At 44.1% G+C, this 19,173-nt stretch overlaps 2 protein-coding genes across 3 annotated transcripts in view; one reads left to right on the top strand and one right to left on the bottom strand.

Moving 5' to 3' along the window:
* ERICH6 (glutamate rich 6) overlaps positions 1–5,860 on the top strand; it is a 35,940-nt gene extending 30,080 nt beyond the window's left edge. For both annotated transcript variants that reach the window (XM_034782218.1, XM_034782217.1), the window contains exons 16-18: positions 3,422–3,574; positions 4,561–4,792; positions 5,593–5,860. In XM_034782218.1, coding sequence (XP_034638109.1) covers positions 3,422–3,574; positions 4,561–4,792; positions 5,593–5,856 — 649 coding nt within the window. In that variant the 3' untranslated portion in view covers positions 5,857–5,860. The remainder of the gene's footprint in view (positions 1–3,421; positions 3,575–4,560; positions 4,793–5,592) is intronic.
* Positions 5,861–5,911: 51 nt separating this feature from the next.
* Positions 5,912–9,863, bottom strand: LOC117883163 (glucose-dependent insulinotropic receptor-like). Its single transcript, XM_034782219.1, has one exon. The coding sequence runs from the start codon at positions 8,809–8,811 to the stop codon at positions 7,774–7,776; it is 1,038 nt and encodes a 345-aa protein (XP_034638110.1). The 5' UTR covers positions 8,812–9,863; the 3' UTR covers positions 5,912–7,773.
* Positions 9,864–19,173: the final 9,310 nt, after the last annotated feature.

The following is a 19,173-nucleotide window of genomic DNA, read 5'->3' as shown; positions in this document are numbered from 1 at the left end:
TCGGAGCAGAGCAGCTGGAGCCGGGGAGGAGAAGTGCCCGGCCGGCGGCTGGGGTCCGGAGGCAAGGGGGCTGCCCGAAGCCGGTAGCACTGGCTCGGGCAGCTTGGCTCTTAAACAGAGCCGAAGGCTGAGTCAGGGGAGGAGCAGAGCAGCTGCGGGAGAGGAAGTGCCCGTCTGTATTTTTCCCAGACATGTTCATCTTTTTGGCAATTCCCCCCGGACGGGGGTTTGATTGCCGAAAAGCCGGACATGTCCGGGAAAAACCAGATGTATGGTAACCCTAGGTAACGCAAGAATAGGAGCCACTTATTTGCCAACCCCCCGCCCTGCAGTAACAGAAGGCTCAGACATACTAACTTAGAATCAATGGGGGGAGGGGGAAGCAAAGCTTCCCCAAACCTGGGAATGGCAAAGGATAAAACCTACCCTGAAGTCTTAGCTGTCACGGTGGTGATTGCTACAGAGATTTAAGAACAGCCACCGTAAGCTCCACAACCTTAACGATAGTGGGGTTACTGCCGCATTGTGATGAAACTGGCTTGCATCAGGGCAGACTCCATTTTGAAGCATATGCATTCAAAACGGAACAGAGCTTGGTTTGAAATAACAAATACCTTTAATACCCTTAAGTATCCTAGAGCACTTGGCAAAGCCACAAGCTGGACACTGGTAGTGCTGCACTGATGCTCCCAGTGTGCCCCTGCAGCATGTCACACACAGGCTCAGCTCTTAGAACCTTTGTGCTGTACTGACTTGGCCAGGGCACCAGGTAGATCTGCCACTCTTTTGGAAAGAGCACTGGGAGATCATTTACCTGCAGTTGGCGCTTCAGTTTAACACCTCAAATGGAGCTGCACCTCTCACAGTGCAACAGCCTCCCCTGCCCCAGTGTAGCACTGGAGTGTCAATCACTGGGAGCAACTATGTGGCCAAGTTCACCCACAAGCTTCTTCAGGAGACGCAAGCACTTTAGAACCTGAGCTATGCTGATATACCCCCAGCCATGGGTGTCCATTCTTGAAAATGACTTTCAAATGGGTAGATCTAAGATTAACCTTTTGAGAAGCGTCCTGTGTTTAAGAAGGAGCATGTAAAAGATACTAGGGACAGATACAAGTCATGAATTTACAAGACATCAAGAACTGTTTAAACCCAACAGAAATAGAACATCTCCAAGTGACTCTGTAGTCCTGAAACTAGCTTTACCATTGTCCATTGCAACACTCTAAGATCCTCTTGTTGTTTTTCCTTTGCAGCGACATTTTTCTGACTCAGTGACACACCAGACAGGACTTATTGAAATATTGCTCCCAAAATGAACATGGGTTTGAAATAACTTCCCTGCTTTTGCTATCAACCCCCACCCCTACTCAGTTCCAGAGATAGAGCTATTAATTAGAATTGTCAAATTACAAGATGCCATAAATGTGCATGACGCATGTTAAATCAAGTCTACCAGAGATAACTTATCCCTGGGCTCAAAAGATATTTCTGAAGAGCAAATGTTTTGCTTTTCAGATTGCACCAAGTGTTTGGGTTTGTTGGGTTTTTGTTGCTTGGGGTTTTTGTTTTTTTATTTGCGTTATGATTTCCATGGGGACGATACATCCAGCCCCAGATTTCCTTATAGGGTTTCACTGCTCCCATTACAATTACACAAGTTGATTCAATATACCCAGAACATTTTTCCAGGTATGTGTCCATAGGTGCTGACTTTTATTTTTCCCTGGGGGTGCTCCAGCCCCTCTCTGCCCTTCCCCATCCCCCAAGACCCTGCCCTCACTCTGCCTCTTTTCACCCCTGCTGCACCCCCTCCCCGAGGCCCTGTCCATCTGCCACTCGCTGCTCTCCACCCTGCCCCAAACCTCTCCCTAAGCTGCTGATCAGCTGTTTGGTGGTGCCCCTGGCCTAGCTGATTGGGAGTGCTGCCAAACAACTGTGGCTGGTGGGTGTTGAGCACCCACTATTTTTTTGGAGCACCCACGGAGTCAGCGCCTATGTATGTGTCTTTAGTGTACATTGGCTAAGTGGCGTTACCTACCTCTTTGGTTACTATTGTAAGGAATCATTTCTGTTTAAATGGGAGAACACGTTAATAGAGTCCTCCATCCCTCACCACTTACTGCTGGTTGCATACAGACCACCTGTACACACAGCTCCTCACAGGCTACAATGAAACATTTTTTTGGAAACCTGTAAGCCAGGGGTAGCCAACCTGGGGCTCTGGAGCCACATGCGGCTCTTCAGAAGTTAATATGCGGCTCCTTGTATAGGCACCGACTCTGGGGCTGGAGCTACAGGCACCAATTTCCAATGTGCCAGGGGCTGTGCTCACTGCTCGACCCCTGGCTCTGGCACAGACCCTGCCCGCACTCCACCCCTTCTCACCGCCTCCCCTGAGCCTGCAGTGCCCTCACTCCTTCCCCCTCCCCTCCCAGAGCTTCCTGCATACCATGAAACAGCTGATCAGGAGGTGCTGGGAGGGAGGGGGAGGTGCTGATCGGGGAGCTGCCGGTGGGTGGGAGGGAGGTCCTGGGAGCGGGGTGGGGGAGCTGCTGATGTATTACTGTCACTCTTTGACAATGTACATTGGTAAATTCTGGCTCCTTCTCAGGCTCAGGTTGGCCACCCCTGCTGTGAGGGATTACTCTTACCACCAGTCAGCCTCTGACATCAAGATACATTGTTGGAAGGGACTTGGCCTCTAACACCCCCTGGTGGCCATTTCCTTGGCCCCAAAATGGCCTGTCTCTGTCAGCGTCTTCCTAACCTGGCCACTTAAAAGTTCAGTCCTCTCCCAGGGTGATATAAGGTCCAACTATAATTCCAAATAAATATTGAAACTAATAATTCTTCTGCCCCAGTTGGGCTAAACTGTAGTTCTCTTCTTGGCCCCTAAGCCCAGGTCCTGCAAAGCATCTCCTAGGCTGGCTTCCTCCCAGTAGGTTTTCCCTCCACTCCCTCTCTTCCCTGGGGAGTCTGGTAGCTTCCCTCAAGGACATCCCTGCTCTAACAGGCCCTGCCCCCACAGGAGCCTTACCTTTTCAATGGGGCTCTCTTCCAACCTGACTCCTCCAGGCCCTTCCAAGAGAGAAAACACCTCTCCTACATCTCCCCCTACTGAGTTACCAGTTCTGTGTAAGCAGTTGTCTCTGACCTCCCTGCAGCTGGGGTCAGTCATTCTAATTAAGTCGCTATCACACCAGCTGGGGGATAGCTGCCAGGACCCAGGTGCGGCTAAGCCTGAGACAGAGCCCCTTGGTTAAAATATTGGCAGCTCAGTCTCAGGGGCCTTAAACAATATTCTAGCTGTTGTGACAACTTTTGTATTATAAAACACTTACCAAGCTATTGAATGCTTGATAATAGGGCAGTTCTACTAGCCAAACAATGAAGCTTTGAACACCTTATCTGAACACAGCTATCCATCTGGCAATCTGGCCGTTATCATTGTGCAAAAGAGGAGAGGTTATATTTGTATAGTACAGGAAGACAAGCCAAATAATGCAACAATCCAAGCAGTGTTTGAGTCCAGTGGCAAAGGTACTTGCTATCATCCAAACGGAATTGTATGGTATGTCCACGTAAAGCAAATCACCCTGGTTTTCTGTTTAGCATGTGCTGACACATTTGTAGCTCAGAAGGGTTATTTTCCCCCTTGGTTTAAAAATGAGTGTTTTAATAGCATCTTTTAAATAAATTCAAATGCCAAGCTCTAGCCTAGGTCGGGTGCTTTCCAACTTACAGTTTTATTTATGTTCTGAGGCCATGATCCTGCAGCCAGTTAATCGTGTGCATAAGCAAGCCCATTGAGGTGAATGGAACCACTCTTATGCTTAAGCGCATATGAAATGTTTGCGGGATCAGGGCCCATTGTTGTAAAACATACAAAGCCAACCTAAATCACAGGTGAAGACGTCAGATGAAAACCATAAATCCCTCTGAACTAGACATGGAACAACCCTTGAACTGTACAGTATTTGCAGAGCTGTGTTTTGTGCACCGGGGACTCCTCCTTGGAAGCTGAGAAGCCTGGGAGTGGGATGATGTATGGGGAAAACTGTTAACAGTAATTCCACTTTTTACTCCCCACCCACACAAGCAATAAATTTGCCTAAAATACCATACAGCAAAGTCAGTAAATGTAAAGTCCTGGAAACTGTGCAGTGAATTAAACAGAAGAAAACACAGTGGGGTGAAAGCCTCTCATTTTTCTACTTCTGGTTATTTAGGGTTCAACTCTGCAAGGACCAAACCCCCTTAGCAGCTTTTGACTTCACTAGGAGTTGAGCATCTCCTAGAAGTGCTAAGTTCAATACTGTGTGAAGTCAAGCCCTTAGGGCCCAGGTTTATGACCTACCTCAGCAGAAGAAAGACTCCCTCTATGACCAGGTTTAGACATGTAAGGGCCCAGTCCTCCAGACCCTTACTCATGAGTAGTCCCTTTGATTGCAGGACAGTAAAAGTTTGCAGGAGTGGGCCTACATTGTATTAGTAACAGCAAGGCATGATCTGTTATGGAAAGCACTAATTTTATTAATTTATTCCCTACTTGTTTAGGATAAACATAAATATTCAGGGAGGACATTATTCAGACCAAGCAGGCAACAGGGTGCGAATGTGGACCTGGCCAAGTAATTTGATGGACTCTGGACCCCGCATTTCATTTAAACCCATCTTTATATCCTTGAACCAATATGTTGGTGTCAGGATAGTTGGACAAGACAAGATTGCGGTTTCTTTTCTTGCCATGGGCCAACAAGCCAAATTCAATGTGGGAACAAAAGTGCAGGTACTTAAGCGCGCGCACGCACACACCCCAGCCCTCTCCCCCATTGGATCAACCGCACGTCTCCTTGCCATTAAACTTCCCTCCTTTTGTTTGGCCACAGGCAGCTTATGCATTTTTTGTAAAATGTTTAGCTATTTTCCCCAAACCTCGCTGGTATCATCGTGGTCAGTTTGTTCGTTGTCCAACCTCCGTAGAACCTCATCCTTAGGTCCAAATCTGGATATAGGTTGAGACTTAAGCGCCCCTGCAACTCCCCCCCTCCCAGTCCATATTATTGGTCTGCAGCAGCCAAACACAGCTCCTGTATACAGATTATTCCTTCCAGAAGCACCAGTAATCTGCACTGGGTGATGTTTAGATTGTAGAGGCCAAGGAATGGATTAAATTACGCAGAGCACCCTTGTTTGTTGGAGTCAGGAAAGATGCAGGCAGAGGGGCATTTCCAGCTTAATTTGTTTCAAATATTTTATTTCAATCACTGAGCATTTTACATGGTTCACATTGTTTCTAATATCACAAGCCAGCAATGAGAACAGCAAATTAAGTCTTTAATTAGCAGGAGTACCGGACAAGCAACCTGCCCTGAGAGAGAAAGAGCGCTTCCCCCTCACAGGTTTGGGGGTGGGGGCAGGCTTATGCTCCCATTGCTGGGCATAGCTTTGCTGATGGGCACCTTGCAAGTTTTGCTCTCATGTTTCTCTCTGCTTCTGTGAGTTTTGATCCTCCAGGAACTGTTGATTGCTGTTCTAAACATAAACATTTTATAACTCTCCACCCCCTACACCTTCTTTCTTTCAAAGGTAAGGCAGCCTGGTAAACTTCCACCACCAAAATATGTATGCGAAGAAGACCTGCTGCTGTTTGCCTGCAAAATAAAGATTCAGCGTCTGTTTGATAGACTACATGGATATTTAAACTTCCCATCTACTGAGCAGTGGGACAAAATCAAACCCCCTTCCTACCTTGCAACACAGGCTTTAAAATTAATGTACCTTTGTAAGAATTCCGACATAAGTGATGATGTTGACTGTTCAATAAGAGCTATAATAAATGCACCTGTCTGACTAGCAGTGTGTGTGTTGCATAAAGACAATATTAGTTTAATTATTCTGAGGAATATTTGCAGCTGTGTGTGTACTGAAGAATTGCATTGTTTATACACATTTTTAAAAAGTAGCTTATAGGAATCATATACAGTAGGTTGAATTTAAGGACAGCTCTTTTTTCCTTCTCTTACTTCAAAACCTATCCAGGAGGCCAGTAACCCACCTGCCACCAAAGACTGTGCTTTCTACCTTTAGTAGTCCCACTAAGATGAGTGTGATTATTCATGAATTATACCTAGTGGTAAGTGGTAGTGGAATGATGCCCTTCGGAATGCACTGATTTATGTTAACTGTGTCCAAAACATGCACTATTCGGGCATGAGTCAGAGATGCTGCCTTTGCTCATAGTGGTTGAGAGTAGAACCATTTGACCTGTATTTAAAAAAAGAACCCCCCCAACTACAAAAATATTGTTTTTAATCATTTTCAGAAATGTAAAATTCCAGTGTGTGTGTAGCCTATACAAGAATAAATAGTATATTTAGTGTTAAATCACCACTAGAAGGATGTGTGCAAACAATACAGTGTATGTTTAAGGTTGTGACTAGTTAACACCAGTACTAACAGAGAGGAGCACATAACTGTTCCTGACAGAGCTCATGTGCTGTATTGAATAGGAATTACACTCACCTTGTGTTAAAAAGAGAAAAGTTGGGCAGGGGCTAGATGTCTGGTTTGTTTTGTGCCCTCTTCACTGTAGCAGCTGAGCCCACACAAGGATTTTATGGACTTATCTTCACACCCCTATCACCGGCATGCAGAAGGGAAGCATTAATATCCCCATTTTACAGCTGGGGAACGAGGCACAGAGAGACTAAGTGACTTGACCAAGATCTCTCATACACAAAATGTCAGTGAAAGAGCAAGGAACTGAATTCAGCTCTCCCAAGTTCCAATCCAGTGCCTTAACCACATTCTCTGCACACCAGTAGCAACAGTGCAGGCTCTCCCATTTTGTCCTTCAAGTGCATTCCTACCCCTAACTAGGAGGGATTTCTTATAGGGATGGTTCACGCTCCATACCCACCTGATCCTTGCCCCCACTGCTAAGATTGCCAAATGGCGTTCTTTATGGTGGCATGTGTGATATGGACCACCAATCCACTGAGCACTATGTGGCTGAAGCCACATAAACCATCAGTCAGTCACTAGATAGGTGGCCGCAACTTTTGGCCGCTGCCCTCTGACCACCGCTATATTTTAAAAGCTCAGGAAAATATATTTACATATGGTAAAGCAGAATTGTGTTGTTTAGCTACTGCACAATATATTTTGATACAGAGCCTGACCTCATTTTAACTTGGTAACAGACAACAGCTGGGTAGGATGACAGGTTCACTCATTCACAGAATGTGGCTGGCACAGGAAGATACGAAAGGACTTCACCAAACAAAGTAAAGATAAAGTAATAACCTGCTGCCACTGGGTTTCTAAAGAAGTGCAAATAGAGTCTCTCTGGCCCACACAGGAAATGATCCTATGCGTAACTGCTCCTGATGAATACATAACTTCAAAAAGGAGTTACTCCTGATTTACCCAGGTCTGAGCAAGAGTGGACAGTGGTTCAGGGCATGTTGAGGTTTATAACACTGGTGGTAAAATATTGCAGAGTTTAGTTGTCCAAACAGAACTGTTACAGGCTATTTTAAAACACCAATACCCCCTCCATTTTTTGACAAAGTTTTGATTTTTTTCCCCCCACCAGCCAGCTCAGCTACCTTTTACACAGAGGAGGACAAAAGGGAAAGTAGTAAATCTGGATACCAGTCAACGTGCTCCAAGTCCAGGTGGTTGGTTGATTGTTATGCTAGAAAACTGTCAGTCTCACATTCCACTTCACTGGTGGTTCATGCAGAGCTGCTCTTCTGCTTTGGATCATGACACTGAGAAGACGATTTTGCAGTGACTAGAACTGTTGAAGAAAGTAGTATTGGGGACTTGAACCTCAGATAAATTGGGTCTCTTAGCCTCCCCATTGGATAAACCATCAAGGGCTTGGATATTAAAGTGAACCACAGCCAGAGGCTTTACTTGGCCTTTCTTCTTGCACATCAGTTTGGGCAGCTGGCTTCTTATATCTTTGCAGTACAGAGCATAGATGAGGGGGTTGATGAGGGAGTTGATTTCTCCCAGCAGGAATAAGACATCCGTTATCGGGTCAGCCAGGTTGCAGGAGTCACAAGTAGCTTGCACAAAGCCTGCCAGGTAATAAGGTCCCCAGCAGATGGTGAAGCCGACAATCATTATAAGTACTGTCCGCAGTGCCTTGAAATGGCGGAGGTGAGCGGTGAGGGGTTCTGTTTGCAGGCAGGTGCGCCAGATTCGCTTGTGCTGTGAGTAGGCAATCCTCCCGACTGAGATGTGCAGGCAGATCATGACCAACAAGGAAGGGATGAAGATCCCAAAGCAGGTCACATACAGGTAGTCACTCTTGGCTGCATACAGGAGCCCACAGTAGCCCGTGTAGTTGCTTTGCTGCAGGGAGGGAGAAATCAAAGGCATGTGCCCAAACAAAATGGAGACGGCCCACAGAATGGCAAGAGAGAAGATGATGGGTTTTTTGTTCAAGAGGGTAGGATAATAAAGGGGAAGCTTCACTGCCAAGTATCTATCCAGGGAAATCAAGAGCAAGGTGAGAATGGAGCCAATGCAAGGTGTCATGCTCATGCAGATCCGCAAGAGACAAAAGGATAAATTCTTGTCAAAGTCTCCATCCAGGATATCATCCAGTGCCTCTGCAATGCACATCACTCCCACCAGCAGGTCTGCAGCAGCCAGGTTAAGGATGAAGATGTAGCTTCTGCCCTGCTTCTTCTTCATTAGTTTGTAGACAACCACAATTACCAGCAGGTTGGCTGAGGGGATGAAGAAGCCCAGGAGAAAATGTAACGCTGCATACAAGAAGTGGCTCATCTTCCTTAGGAGATAAGGATGGGAGACACATTGGCTCCAAGAGGTGTAACTGACTTCACAGTCTACACTGACTCCACCACAGAGAAAGCCAAGCTGGAAGGAAATGTGCAGCTGAAGTCTGGACTGAAAGAGCAGGACCCAATGCTTTCTAGGGTTTCAGCAGAAAAAAAATTAAGACCTGGTGCCTTTAACTCTTGGCTGATTCTTCAAGAGATAGGTTGTTCTCTTCTAATGTCCATACTCTGTTCTTCAAGCCGCCATCAGTCTGCTGCAGTTTCCAGACCTTTTAGATTTTTCTCTTTGCCCACAGAGATGTGCTGGGAGATGAAAAAAAATCCAAAGTCCTCAGCTGCTGGCAGCAGGAGGCTACTGGCAAAATAAACTCAATGGGGTGGGAAGAGAAAGTGATTGGGGATGTTTGCTTGTTCAATCAGTTCCTGTATGTGTCTTTGACGCAGAAAGATAAGAAAGGTCTTTATCAAATAAAGCAAAGATAAATTATAACCCCTGACAGGTGTCTAGAATAAGTGCAAACTAAGAAGAGTCTCCTGACCCACACGGGAAATGATCCCCCATGTATAACTGCTATTGTTAAACACATAGTGCTAATAATAGAGAGACCAGGATTTGTTCCAGAGAGGGAAATGTATCTCAGTTACTACAGAGAATCACAAAATATGGTCAGTGAGTGCTATGTGCCAAGCACCAGACTAAGGTTATCAGTTAAATGGCTTTCTCAGAAATCTCTCTTCTATTGACTGTGAGAAACTCTTGGAACTATGGCAACCAATGAACAGTAAACACAGTGCTTCTAAATCAAGACACAGCACAAAAATCCCAGCTAAAACACCAAGGACTCAGCAGCCCAGCACCAGGAAGAAGCGCCCAGCCCAGCATATTGTTGTTTCAGATCTTGTATGTAATGCTGACTGGAATGATAAAAAGAAGCTTCCGTGTAAAATAATTCACCTTTATATAGCAGGCTAATTTTAGCCAAGTAACAGGAAAGTGTTATCTAGTGATGCAACTAATCACTAATAATAATAATCCCTAACTCATCACTAGATCTCAAAGTGCTTTACAAAGGAGATCAATATCATCATCATTTTACTGATGGGGAAACTGAGGCACAAAGAGGGGAAGAGACCCTCAAGGCCACCCAGCAGGCCAGTGGCAGAGCCAGGACTAGAACTTAAGTCTCCTGAGGCCCAGGCCAGTGATCGATCAGCGAGGCCGCACTACCATACACTAGGACTCTTGACTTCACCATTTATGTGCCATTGACATTTTTGCTGACACCTGACCCAACAGGACTCCAGGCACCTAGGTTTCTGCTGATCGCCATTCACAAAGCCATGAAAGACCTAATGCCCCACATGCCCTTAATCCCACCCCACAGCTGATGGGCAGCACGAAGCCCTAGTTCAAGTGGAAACCATGGAGGCCCCAAAGCAGGCTTTTCAAATTAGGATGGGGAACACTTATCTCACCTACCCGCAGGCCCTATCCTTTAGGCGTGCTCAGAGCACAGAGATCTGTCAGACCCCATACCCAAAGGCCTGGATGCAGACCACCAATGGGGGGTGTGACATGTCATTCCATATTCTTTATGAAAATATGCTTATGATACAAGTATGACATAACAGATACTTTATGCAAGATGGCTCATGTGAGGTATCATTGGAAAGGTTATGATTTACTGAATGCGATTATCCAATTTGTATGCATGTATCATTTCTGTATCTGAAATTAGGAATATTGATTATGTATCTGTATTTCAAATGTGTTACTTTGGGTGACGCCCCCTGCTAACACATCAGGTACAACAGTGAAAAGCCCACCAGTGCTGATGACCCGTCAGCACGAGACAATGGACTGTAAAAGGGCTTAGTCTTCCCATGAACCTGTGGGTCAGCCTGTGAAGAATGGTTACAGGTACCCTACAGAGGCATGTGACCATGTCACCTGATACCGGAACCCATCTTGAATTCCAAACTTTTCCACAAGAAGCTGTGTGTGTGTGTGTGTGTGTCAGACTAGGAAACAAAGGACTCCCGCCTTATGCAAATCCTATTTAAGGGTGGGGAGTGAGGTAATTCAGGTCATCAGTTCTTCCCTGTTACTCCACCCAAGATGACTGCTGGAAACAACTAAGACCTTCACTATGAGGGGTGGTGAAGCACTGGAATGGGTTACCTAGGGAGGTGGTGGAATCTCCATCCTTAGAGGTTTTTAAGGCCCGACTTGACAAAGCCCTGGCTGGGATGATTTAGTTGGTGTTGGTCCTGCTTTGAGCAGGGGATTAGACTAGATGACCACCTGAGGTCTCTTCCAACCCTGATATTCTATGATTCTAAAGAACTGGACCCAGGCTGGAAGGGCATCTGGCCTGTGAAGAAGATTATTAGAACCACATTTAGGGTGAGAACTTGCATGTAACCAGTTTCTTGAATGTATTAAGCTTAGTTTGTGTGCTCTATTTTCTTAGTAATCTGCCTTGTTTTGTCTGCTACCTCCTTAACTACTTAAAATACTCCTGTTATAGTTAATAAATTTATTTCTGGTTTACAATATAACCCAGTTTATATGATTTCTAACTGGGGGGAGGGGGAGAGAGGGCAAGAAGTTGTGCATACTCTCCTCCTCCACATTGAGGGAAGAGGCGAATTTCATATAATTTTGGGTTTGTACTCCAAGTGTGTGTGTGTGGGGAACGGATGACATCTGGGTGCTGTGGCAGGCCCCTTAAGCTGAGCCTCGTCAGAGCAGATCTCTGTCTCTGTGCAGCTGGGTGTGGCCGTGCCTGTGTGCTTGGCTGGAAAAGGCCAGGGAGCCTAGCCCAGCAAGACCAGGTAAAAGGGGGCCCAGGCTGGCCGAATAGTCTGCCTCAGTGGCATCCCAGCCCACCAGGTGACATCCCAGGGGGTCCAACCCATCACAGGGACAGCCCAGCACTCGCACAAAAGCCCACAGTAGGCACAGGAAAATGTAGGGCGAGCATGAGAAAGGTATTGAGTGGGATCAGGAGATAGACTATTTCAACTGCTAGGGCATGTGCTATCTAAAGTGTCTGACCTAGTTTAGGTGCCTAATTCCAGGAGAGGGTTTACAGCTAAGGATCTTGAGCAGAGGGTATCAGGCAGGTGCACTACGTTAGGCGCTTAGGCTCCAATTGCTAGTGAAGGCAGGGGACTGGACTCAATGACCTTTCAATGTCCCTTCCAGTTCTAGGAGATAGGATATCTCCATTAATTTAATTCCCCTCTCCTTGGCATTTAGCTCCTGGCTCGCTTTGGCAGTTCCCCACTTGGCTTGCTGGCATCTGAGGATCCCTTTCTCACTCTCCCCCCATGTTGTATGAGGAGCCTAGGTGGCTAACTCAGGACTGAAGATTCCTACAGGTGGCAGGAGGAAAGAAAGCCTCTAAAAGTGACCTAATATATCTTCTCTGTACATTCAAGTGTCATGATTTCAGAGTTTGATATGTTGGTACCTTCTAGTGCTAGAAGACAATGCCGAGTCTCGCTTTAAACACAAAGTTCACATTTCTAGTCCAGGGTCATGAGGTATTGGGCATTAAACCTGTCATAGGCACAAACCGGAGTAGTGCCCACCCTAGCTATCAGGCACCTGTCATTTGTGAGAGGGGAATTCCACAACTGGAGGGGAAGAGAAAGCATTTCTATGACACCTGCTCAGAGGGGCTGATTGGTAAAATCATTGCTAGGGGAGAAGAGTTGGTAGCCAGAGTGCAGGAGCAGTGATTAAAAGAACAGGATAAATAGTGGAATGAGGGGATAAATACCTATCACAACTATCACCAGCACACCACATCTGTGATTTATCCCCTAACTAAATCAGAACTAACATATGAATAGTCATGGTTATATATAGATGCAAGCAAGGAAACAGCATTATGTATCGCCTGCACTAAAACTATATATATTATATATATACATACAGGGTGACCTCTTAGAAGGAGCTATAAAACCAATGAACCGAAGCCAAATTGTCCTCATTTTCTCTGATAAGATGTTTTTGCATAGTGAGATTACAGAAAATGACCTTATTTATAGGGAAATAACTCAGAAGAGGAGGAAATTAAACAAATATCCCCTCCAGTGAAGTTAAGATATAAAAGCATTTTGAAATCTCCATGAAAACATATGGCATTTTGGCCTGACACAAGGAATGGGCCATATGTCTGATACCATGTCACACCTGCCACACATGTACCATTTACAGAAACCCTTTTGCCCCATGGCTCAAGCAAACATTGTCAGCACATGTACTGCATAACCCTGGCAGCTGGTTTTGTTTACAGCTTTCCTGACTCTGGTCCACACACTTGAACACTCCAAATTCACAGTATTTCGATTCACCTTCAGAATTCAGGACAAGAAATGTGGCTGCAGGATGCTCTGGGTCATCCCATAGTTAACCAAACCTTGTTTTCTTTTTGTACAGGAAAAGATCCACATTTTTATTGAGCCCCAAATTGCTATGCTTCCTCTGGCCCAGTAAATTAATCAGCCACAGCACCTCTCTTCCTAGGACTCTCATTGCCTAAATCATTGCTTTCAGATCTGCATCGCTATCACAGCATCATGCATTAAGCTAGGATTAGAACAGCTGAGAGTATTATGATGTAGTATTTGTATTACTGTAGTGCCTAGGAGCCCGTGTCATGGACCAGGATTCCATAGTTCTAGATGCTGTACAAATACAGAACAAAAGGATGGTTCCTGCTATCTGTCCCCAGAAATTAGAAGCATTCCTGTTTGGTTCTTACATAAACCAGTATTTTGTAATACTGGAGTCTGGTCTGCAGTCTGGCCATGTGAGGGAAGAAAGTGATGGATGAGGACATATGTGCCTGAATGAAACCTGTGTGAAAACCTTCTTTTCCTTCCTTCCCCTCTGCATGAGATACCCAATTCTGCACATGTACTTTAACCAGGGTGGCAGGAAAGATCTCTGAGGGAGATGGAATTGGGGAAAGAAGGGATACAACTTCCCCATCTGCCGGAACTTGCCCAAGCTACACCTCTGATCCTGTGTGTGCCCAACCTCAGAGGGGTCTGGTTTTCACTCTGGTTGATGTAGCTGGCAGCAATCATGGATCACAGATGGACTTTGGTCTAGATACCAGAGGGCTTAATTACAAGAACAGCAGGGGCAAGAGATAGGACTGGGTCCAGTTCCTTCCCATGCTCTATGACTATCTCGCTACCATACATCTGTGACATTAGGTGAAGGTATCTTTAATCTTTGCAGGGGGCATTCGAAGCAGTATCAAGCTGTTTGCGCATATTCATGCACTGAAGCAATAACCACATGTGGAAGTTTCTAAATATGGTAGAGACTAGGAGAAGAAAATGGGGAGTATTCATTTATAATAGGGCAGGGGACAAGTACAGGTGTGCTCCCATGGCTGGTTGAAGGACTATTAGCAATTTGGTAGAGTTGATTATTTGTGGTGTTCATTAAGGTTGTGGCCTCATTTACTGAAGAACAGTTTGCACTTGTCAAATGAGGTATATGAGGTTCCTATCTTGTTATGGATTAGAAATCATTTTATATATAGTCATTTTCACTTCTGTATGCCTGTACCTCACCTTCACAGAGTGAACTGGTTCACCTAAAAATAAATCCAATAATTCATCAACTTAGCCTCTTGCCAAACATTCTATAATCATTTAGCTCGCATTTATTACAGATTTTGATTCTAAGTCAACCAATCCAAGTAAGATATTACTTTCAGCCTCTTGTTAATGACCAGTATGAGAGCGCCACTAATAGCTTTGCAAACATCGTTTTAAAGGGATTTGTACCATTCCATTTTAGCTAGGCAGTTCACATACAACATTTAGCAAGCTTTTAGGGACTAAAGCTTTTATCTATCTTGAGAAAATAGTTTAACCATGGAAAAGCAATACTAAGAGTATTGTTCATGTTCAATAAACTAAGATAAAGGGTCTGATTTGGATTTCATTTGCAATGATGTAAATCAGGAGAAACTACTGAAGTAATGGAAGTAAATCCAAATTTTCAGCAGTTTAATTGAGATATGAATCTGAGTCAAATATTTATCTACCATGTACTCCATACAGCACCATCACATACTAAAAGCAGTAAAAGTGGCTTACCTGATACAGCATCAGGATGCATCCACTCACAGTTCCTCCTTCTCTTGGTGCTTGGGTAATTTTAGTACTTTATCTACAGCAAAAATCCCCCATTTTCAGGGTAATAAGAGTCCCAAAAGCAAAATACATCCTTTACCCTCCTCAGGCCACAGAACTATCTCTGTGGCTTTACCAATTGCTTCCACCAGGCTAAACAGTTGCTTGACCTTTCCCAGGTTAGACAGACCCTTATTCTTTTATTCCTCAGTGCTAGCATCATAAGCCCTTCTCCTCTGAGTTACAGGGGTTCCACACCAACCCTCAAAATGGCATTGTAGTCCTCCCTCTGTTACAGACTGCAGCTCTGGGACCCTAGACTCTTAAGGGCTGCCAACCTTCTTCTCAAAATCTGTGGCTTCCTGTTTCACAGGGTAACATTCTGCCACCCTCCCACCCCCGTGGGGGTGGGAATCTATATTGAGGCCTTCTCCCTAACCACTTTACACTAGTCTTTTGCCCAGGTCACCCTACAGAGCCAAGTCAGGCCTCAGGTCTTCTCTCACCCCCAATCTCTCCTCTCTGAGGTAACTGCTTTCACACCAGGCCCGGTGATCAGACTCCAATCACATAATCTATCTCAGTCACTTGCTCCCTCGGGCGATTATCGCTCCCATGATTTGGGCAAAAACCAGGCACAGGTAAGAATTAGGATGGAAATGTATTTAAAGGCACAAAAGGCTTTTCAGAAAGCCTTTGACAAGGTCCATCACCAAAGACTCTTAAGTAAAGTAAGCTGTCATGGGATGAGAGGGAAGGTCCTCTCATGGACTGGTAACTGGTTAAAAGAAAGGAAACAGTGTAGGAATAAATGGTCAGTTTTCAAAATGGAGAGAGGTAAATAGTGGTGTCCCTCAGGGGTCTGTACTGGGACTTACAAAACAACTCAAGATAGTTTACTGCAAATTTTGCCACCTCACTGTTTACCCGTTTTTCCAGATCATTTATGAATATGTTCATCATTGTACAGTGTTCCATATTCATAAATGATCTGGAAAAACGGGTAAACAGTGAGGTGGCAAAATTTGCAGTAAACTATCTTGAGTTGTTTTGTAAGTCCCAGGCAGACTGTGAAGAGCTGCAAAAGGATCACTCAAAACTGGGTAACAAAATGGCAGATGAAATTCAGTGTTGATAAATGCAAAGTAATGCACATTAGAAAACATAATCCCAACTATACATATAAAATGATGGGGTCTAAATTAGCTGTTACCACTCAAGAAAAAGATCTTGGAAGTCATTGTGGATAATTCCACAATGGCAGTCAAAAAAGCAAACAGAATGTTGAGAATCATTAAGAAAGGGATAGATAATAAAACAGAAACAGAAAATATCATACTACCTCTATCTAAATTCATGGTACGCCCACATCTTGAATACTGCATGCAGATGTGGTAGCCCCATATATATATTGGAATTGGAAAAGGTTCATGTAAATACCTTTGAAAATCTGGGCCTTTGTGTTTCAGAGTCAGAAAAAGATTCCACTCCCACCACTGCAACTTTGACTTCAGTGGATTTACTCCTGATTTACACCATTGTGAGATGAGAATGAGACTCGATCTGTACCTCAAGCAGCTTACACAAGAAGTGCCAGCTTCTGATATCATTCATACTGGTATAAACCCAGAGTAACTCCCATAACAGTCAGGGGAGCTACATCCACATAACATTAGCATAAATGGGCCTGATTCGCCATTATATAGCATTCTGTATCATTTACACTTGTGCTAAGTGAACACTGAATAAAAATGTTACCAAATTAGAATTTGCCTCTTATACTGCTATTAGAATCCTACATGCACTTTGCATGTGGGTTCATGATAACCGATAAAGATTTCTAAGAGAACTAAAAATTAGATCCTATAAAATGGAACATTTCGGAGAAACGTTACATCAGAATAACCGGTTTCACATGAAAGATGAACTAAAACTGTAGTTCCAATGTTAGGATAACGCATAGATAAACTATATTGAGAGTTCATGTTTCTGTCAGAAAATAATTAGGATCTTTATGGGGAAAAATCCTGCGAAGACCACCACAAAAACTGAAGATATATGATCAAAAATTAGAACTGTTTCACAGAACTGCCTATCTTCTGAGTAAAACAAGTCACCCTGATTAAGTACCACAAACTATTAAGTATTCTATTAACACTGTACAACTGGCTCTTAAGAGGGTGTGCAATCAATCACCTTTTTCTGATTAAAAACATTCTATAGAATTACTGTTTAATAGGTTTCAGTATAAATCATAAAAACAAGATGTGATGAACCTGTGACCCAGAATTATATACAGGATTGAGGCAATGGAAAAGCTGTGTCTCCATAACAAAAGCCAATAAAAGAAGGTTATACTCTCTGCATATTTAATGAACACCAGCATAGTTACCCATACACTTTACCTAACATATTGTATATAGTCTTGATCTGATAAGAAAGAACTGCTGAGCTATAAGATTCTCTTTGGAAAGAGATCAACAATTATTTTAATATCAAAGTGGGAAGGCTAGGTAAATATCAGTAGGATATTTTGCTTGATAACAGTATATGGAAATTCATAGCCTAGCAACACATCTAAACAGTCATATACATAGACAGAAAACAAGTAATTTCACCTAACTTGGCTGTATGTAAGTCATGAGAATGATACTAGAAAACATTTTGATTCATCTATTTCACATGAAATTGTGTTTCACATGGGATGCTATGGGGAGGTCATGTTAATGGATCAAAAATAAATATCCTTTGAATAGCAAGCAAGGAGAATTTCAAATTTAGATTATTGTATGCTTAAATATATGCATGTGGTTTCACTGAGGAATGGCTGGGTGGAATGTCTTGATGTTACTGCATTCAAATTAGTACCTAAAAATCTTTGAGGCAGGACCTACAGTAATTCCTATTCAGGGTGACAGATGCCTCCAGCATGCCTTCAGTTGATTATGGAACTCACTTTGTTTCTATTCAGAGTGCCAAAACATTAAATAGTGTAAGAAGCACTAGGACTTACTATCCAATGGTAACATATGAAGGCAACAGCACCAGCAGGTGCTCAGCACTCTGGGAGTTAGATGTCCAATTTTAAGCACCCAAGTTTGACCATTCTGGACATTGGGATTTGACAAGGGCCAGGCACATTACTGAACTTCTGCATCTTTGTAGCCAGTAGTTTCACACACAGCTCAGCACTGGAGATAGGGTGACCAGACAACAACTGAAAAATCGGGACAGGGGTGGAGGGGTAATAGGCACCAATATAAGACAAAGCCCCAACTATCAGGACTGTCCCTATAAAATCAGGACATCTGGTCACCCTAACTGGAGATAACTGCCTTCCTGTGACTGAGCTAAGGAGGAAATAATGGCCATAAAGCCATCAAAAGGAGGGTTGGGGCATTACTCTCTATAGCTATGAAGTGATCTGGGGTCTTCCCAAAGCTCAAAGGGATCTACAGTTATGTTTGGTCCAGATCCCAAAGGCCAGCCCCCATATGTAGACTAGTCTTGAAGGCAAACTCTGGTGATCTAGAATGTCACCTGGAAAAAACCCTTAGATAAATCTCTCTCAGGAAGTGCACTGAGCACAAAAAAGTGAGAGCCTCTTGACCCCTAAATTTCCCTCCTAAAAGAACTCCATTCCAGAATGTGGGGAGAGCACTATTTGAGTAAACCTTCCTCCCACTTCCTAGCCTTCTCCCCACACCTGTTATGACCATTTGAAGAGGTCTCCCATGTAGCTAGCCAACACCTGTTAAGAGGTTTCTTGGTCTTTTATGCACTGGAATTCATGGCCATATGCCACTACCCCATCCTCAGTCAGGATTCTGCAACTAATGCAGGTGCTGGTATCCAGTGGTCACTGAGACTGTCAGCTAAGGAAGGGAGTGGCTCCTGAGACAAGCAAACAGAAAACATAGGACTCGCTTCAGGTAGAAGTGGTCATGTTGCAATAGCTATAATGCTACCTGTCTCCTCAGCATGGTACCCAAAGAACCTTGGAATTGGCTTATCATCCACTTATATTTAACTGAGAACATCCGCAACCTTACCTAGTCTGAATTCACTTTGTCAGCATTCACAGAACTCTTGATTGGGCATACAGTCCTTTGCACTGGTCGTTTCCATATGACAGCAGAACTATTGCATGTCTTTTTTGTTAAACTGCACCTGTTTT

This window comes from Trachemys scripta, chromosome 9, assembly GCF_013100865.1.
Source record: "Trachemys scripta elegans isolate TJP31775 chromosome 9, CAS_Tse_1.0, whole genome shotgun sequence".
NCBI classification, from domain to species: Eukaryota; Metazoa; Chordata; order Testudines; family Emydidae; genus Trachemys; species Trachemys scripta.
This window is presented reverse-complemented; position numbering and strand designations above follow the sequence as displayed.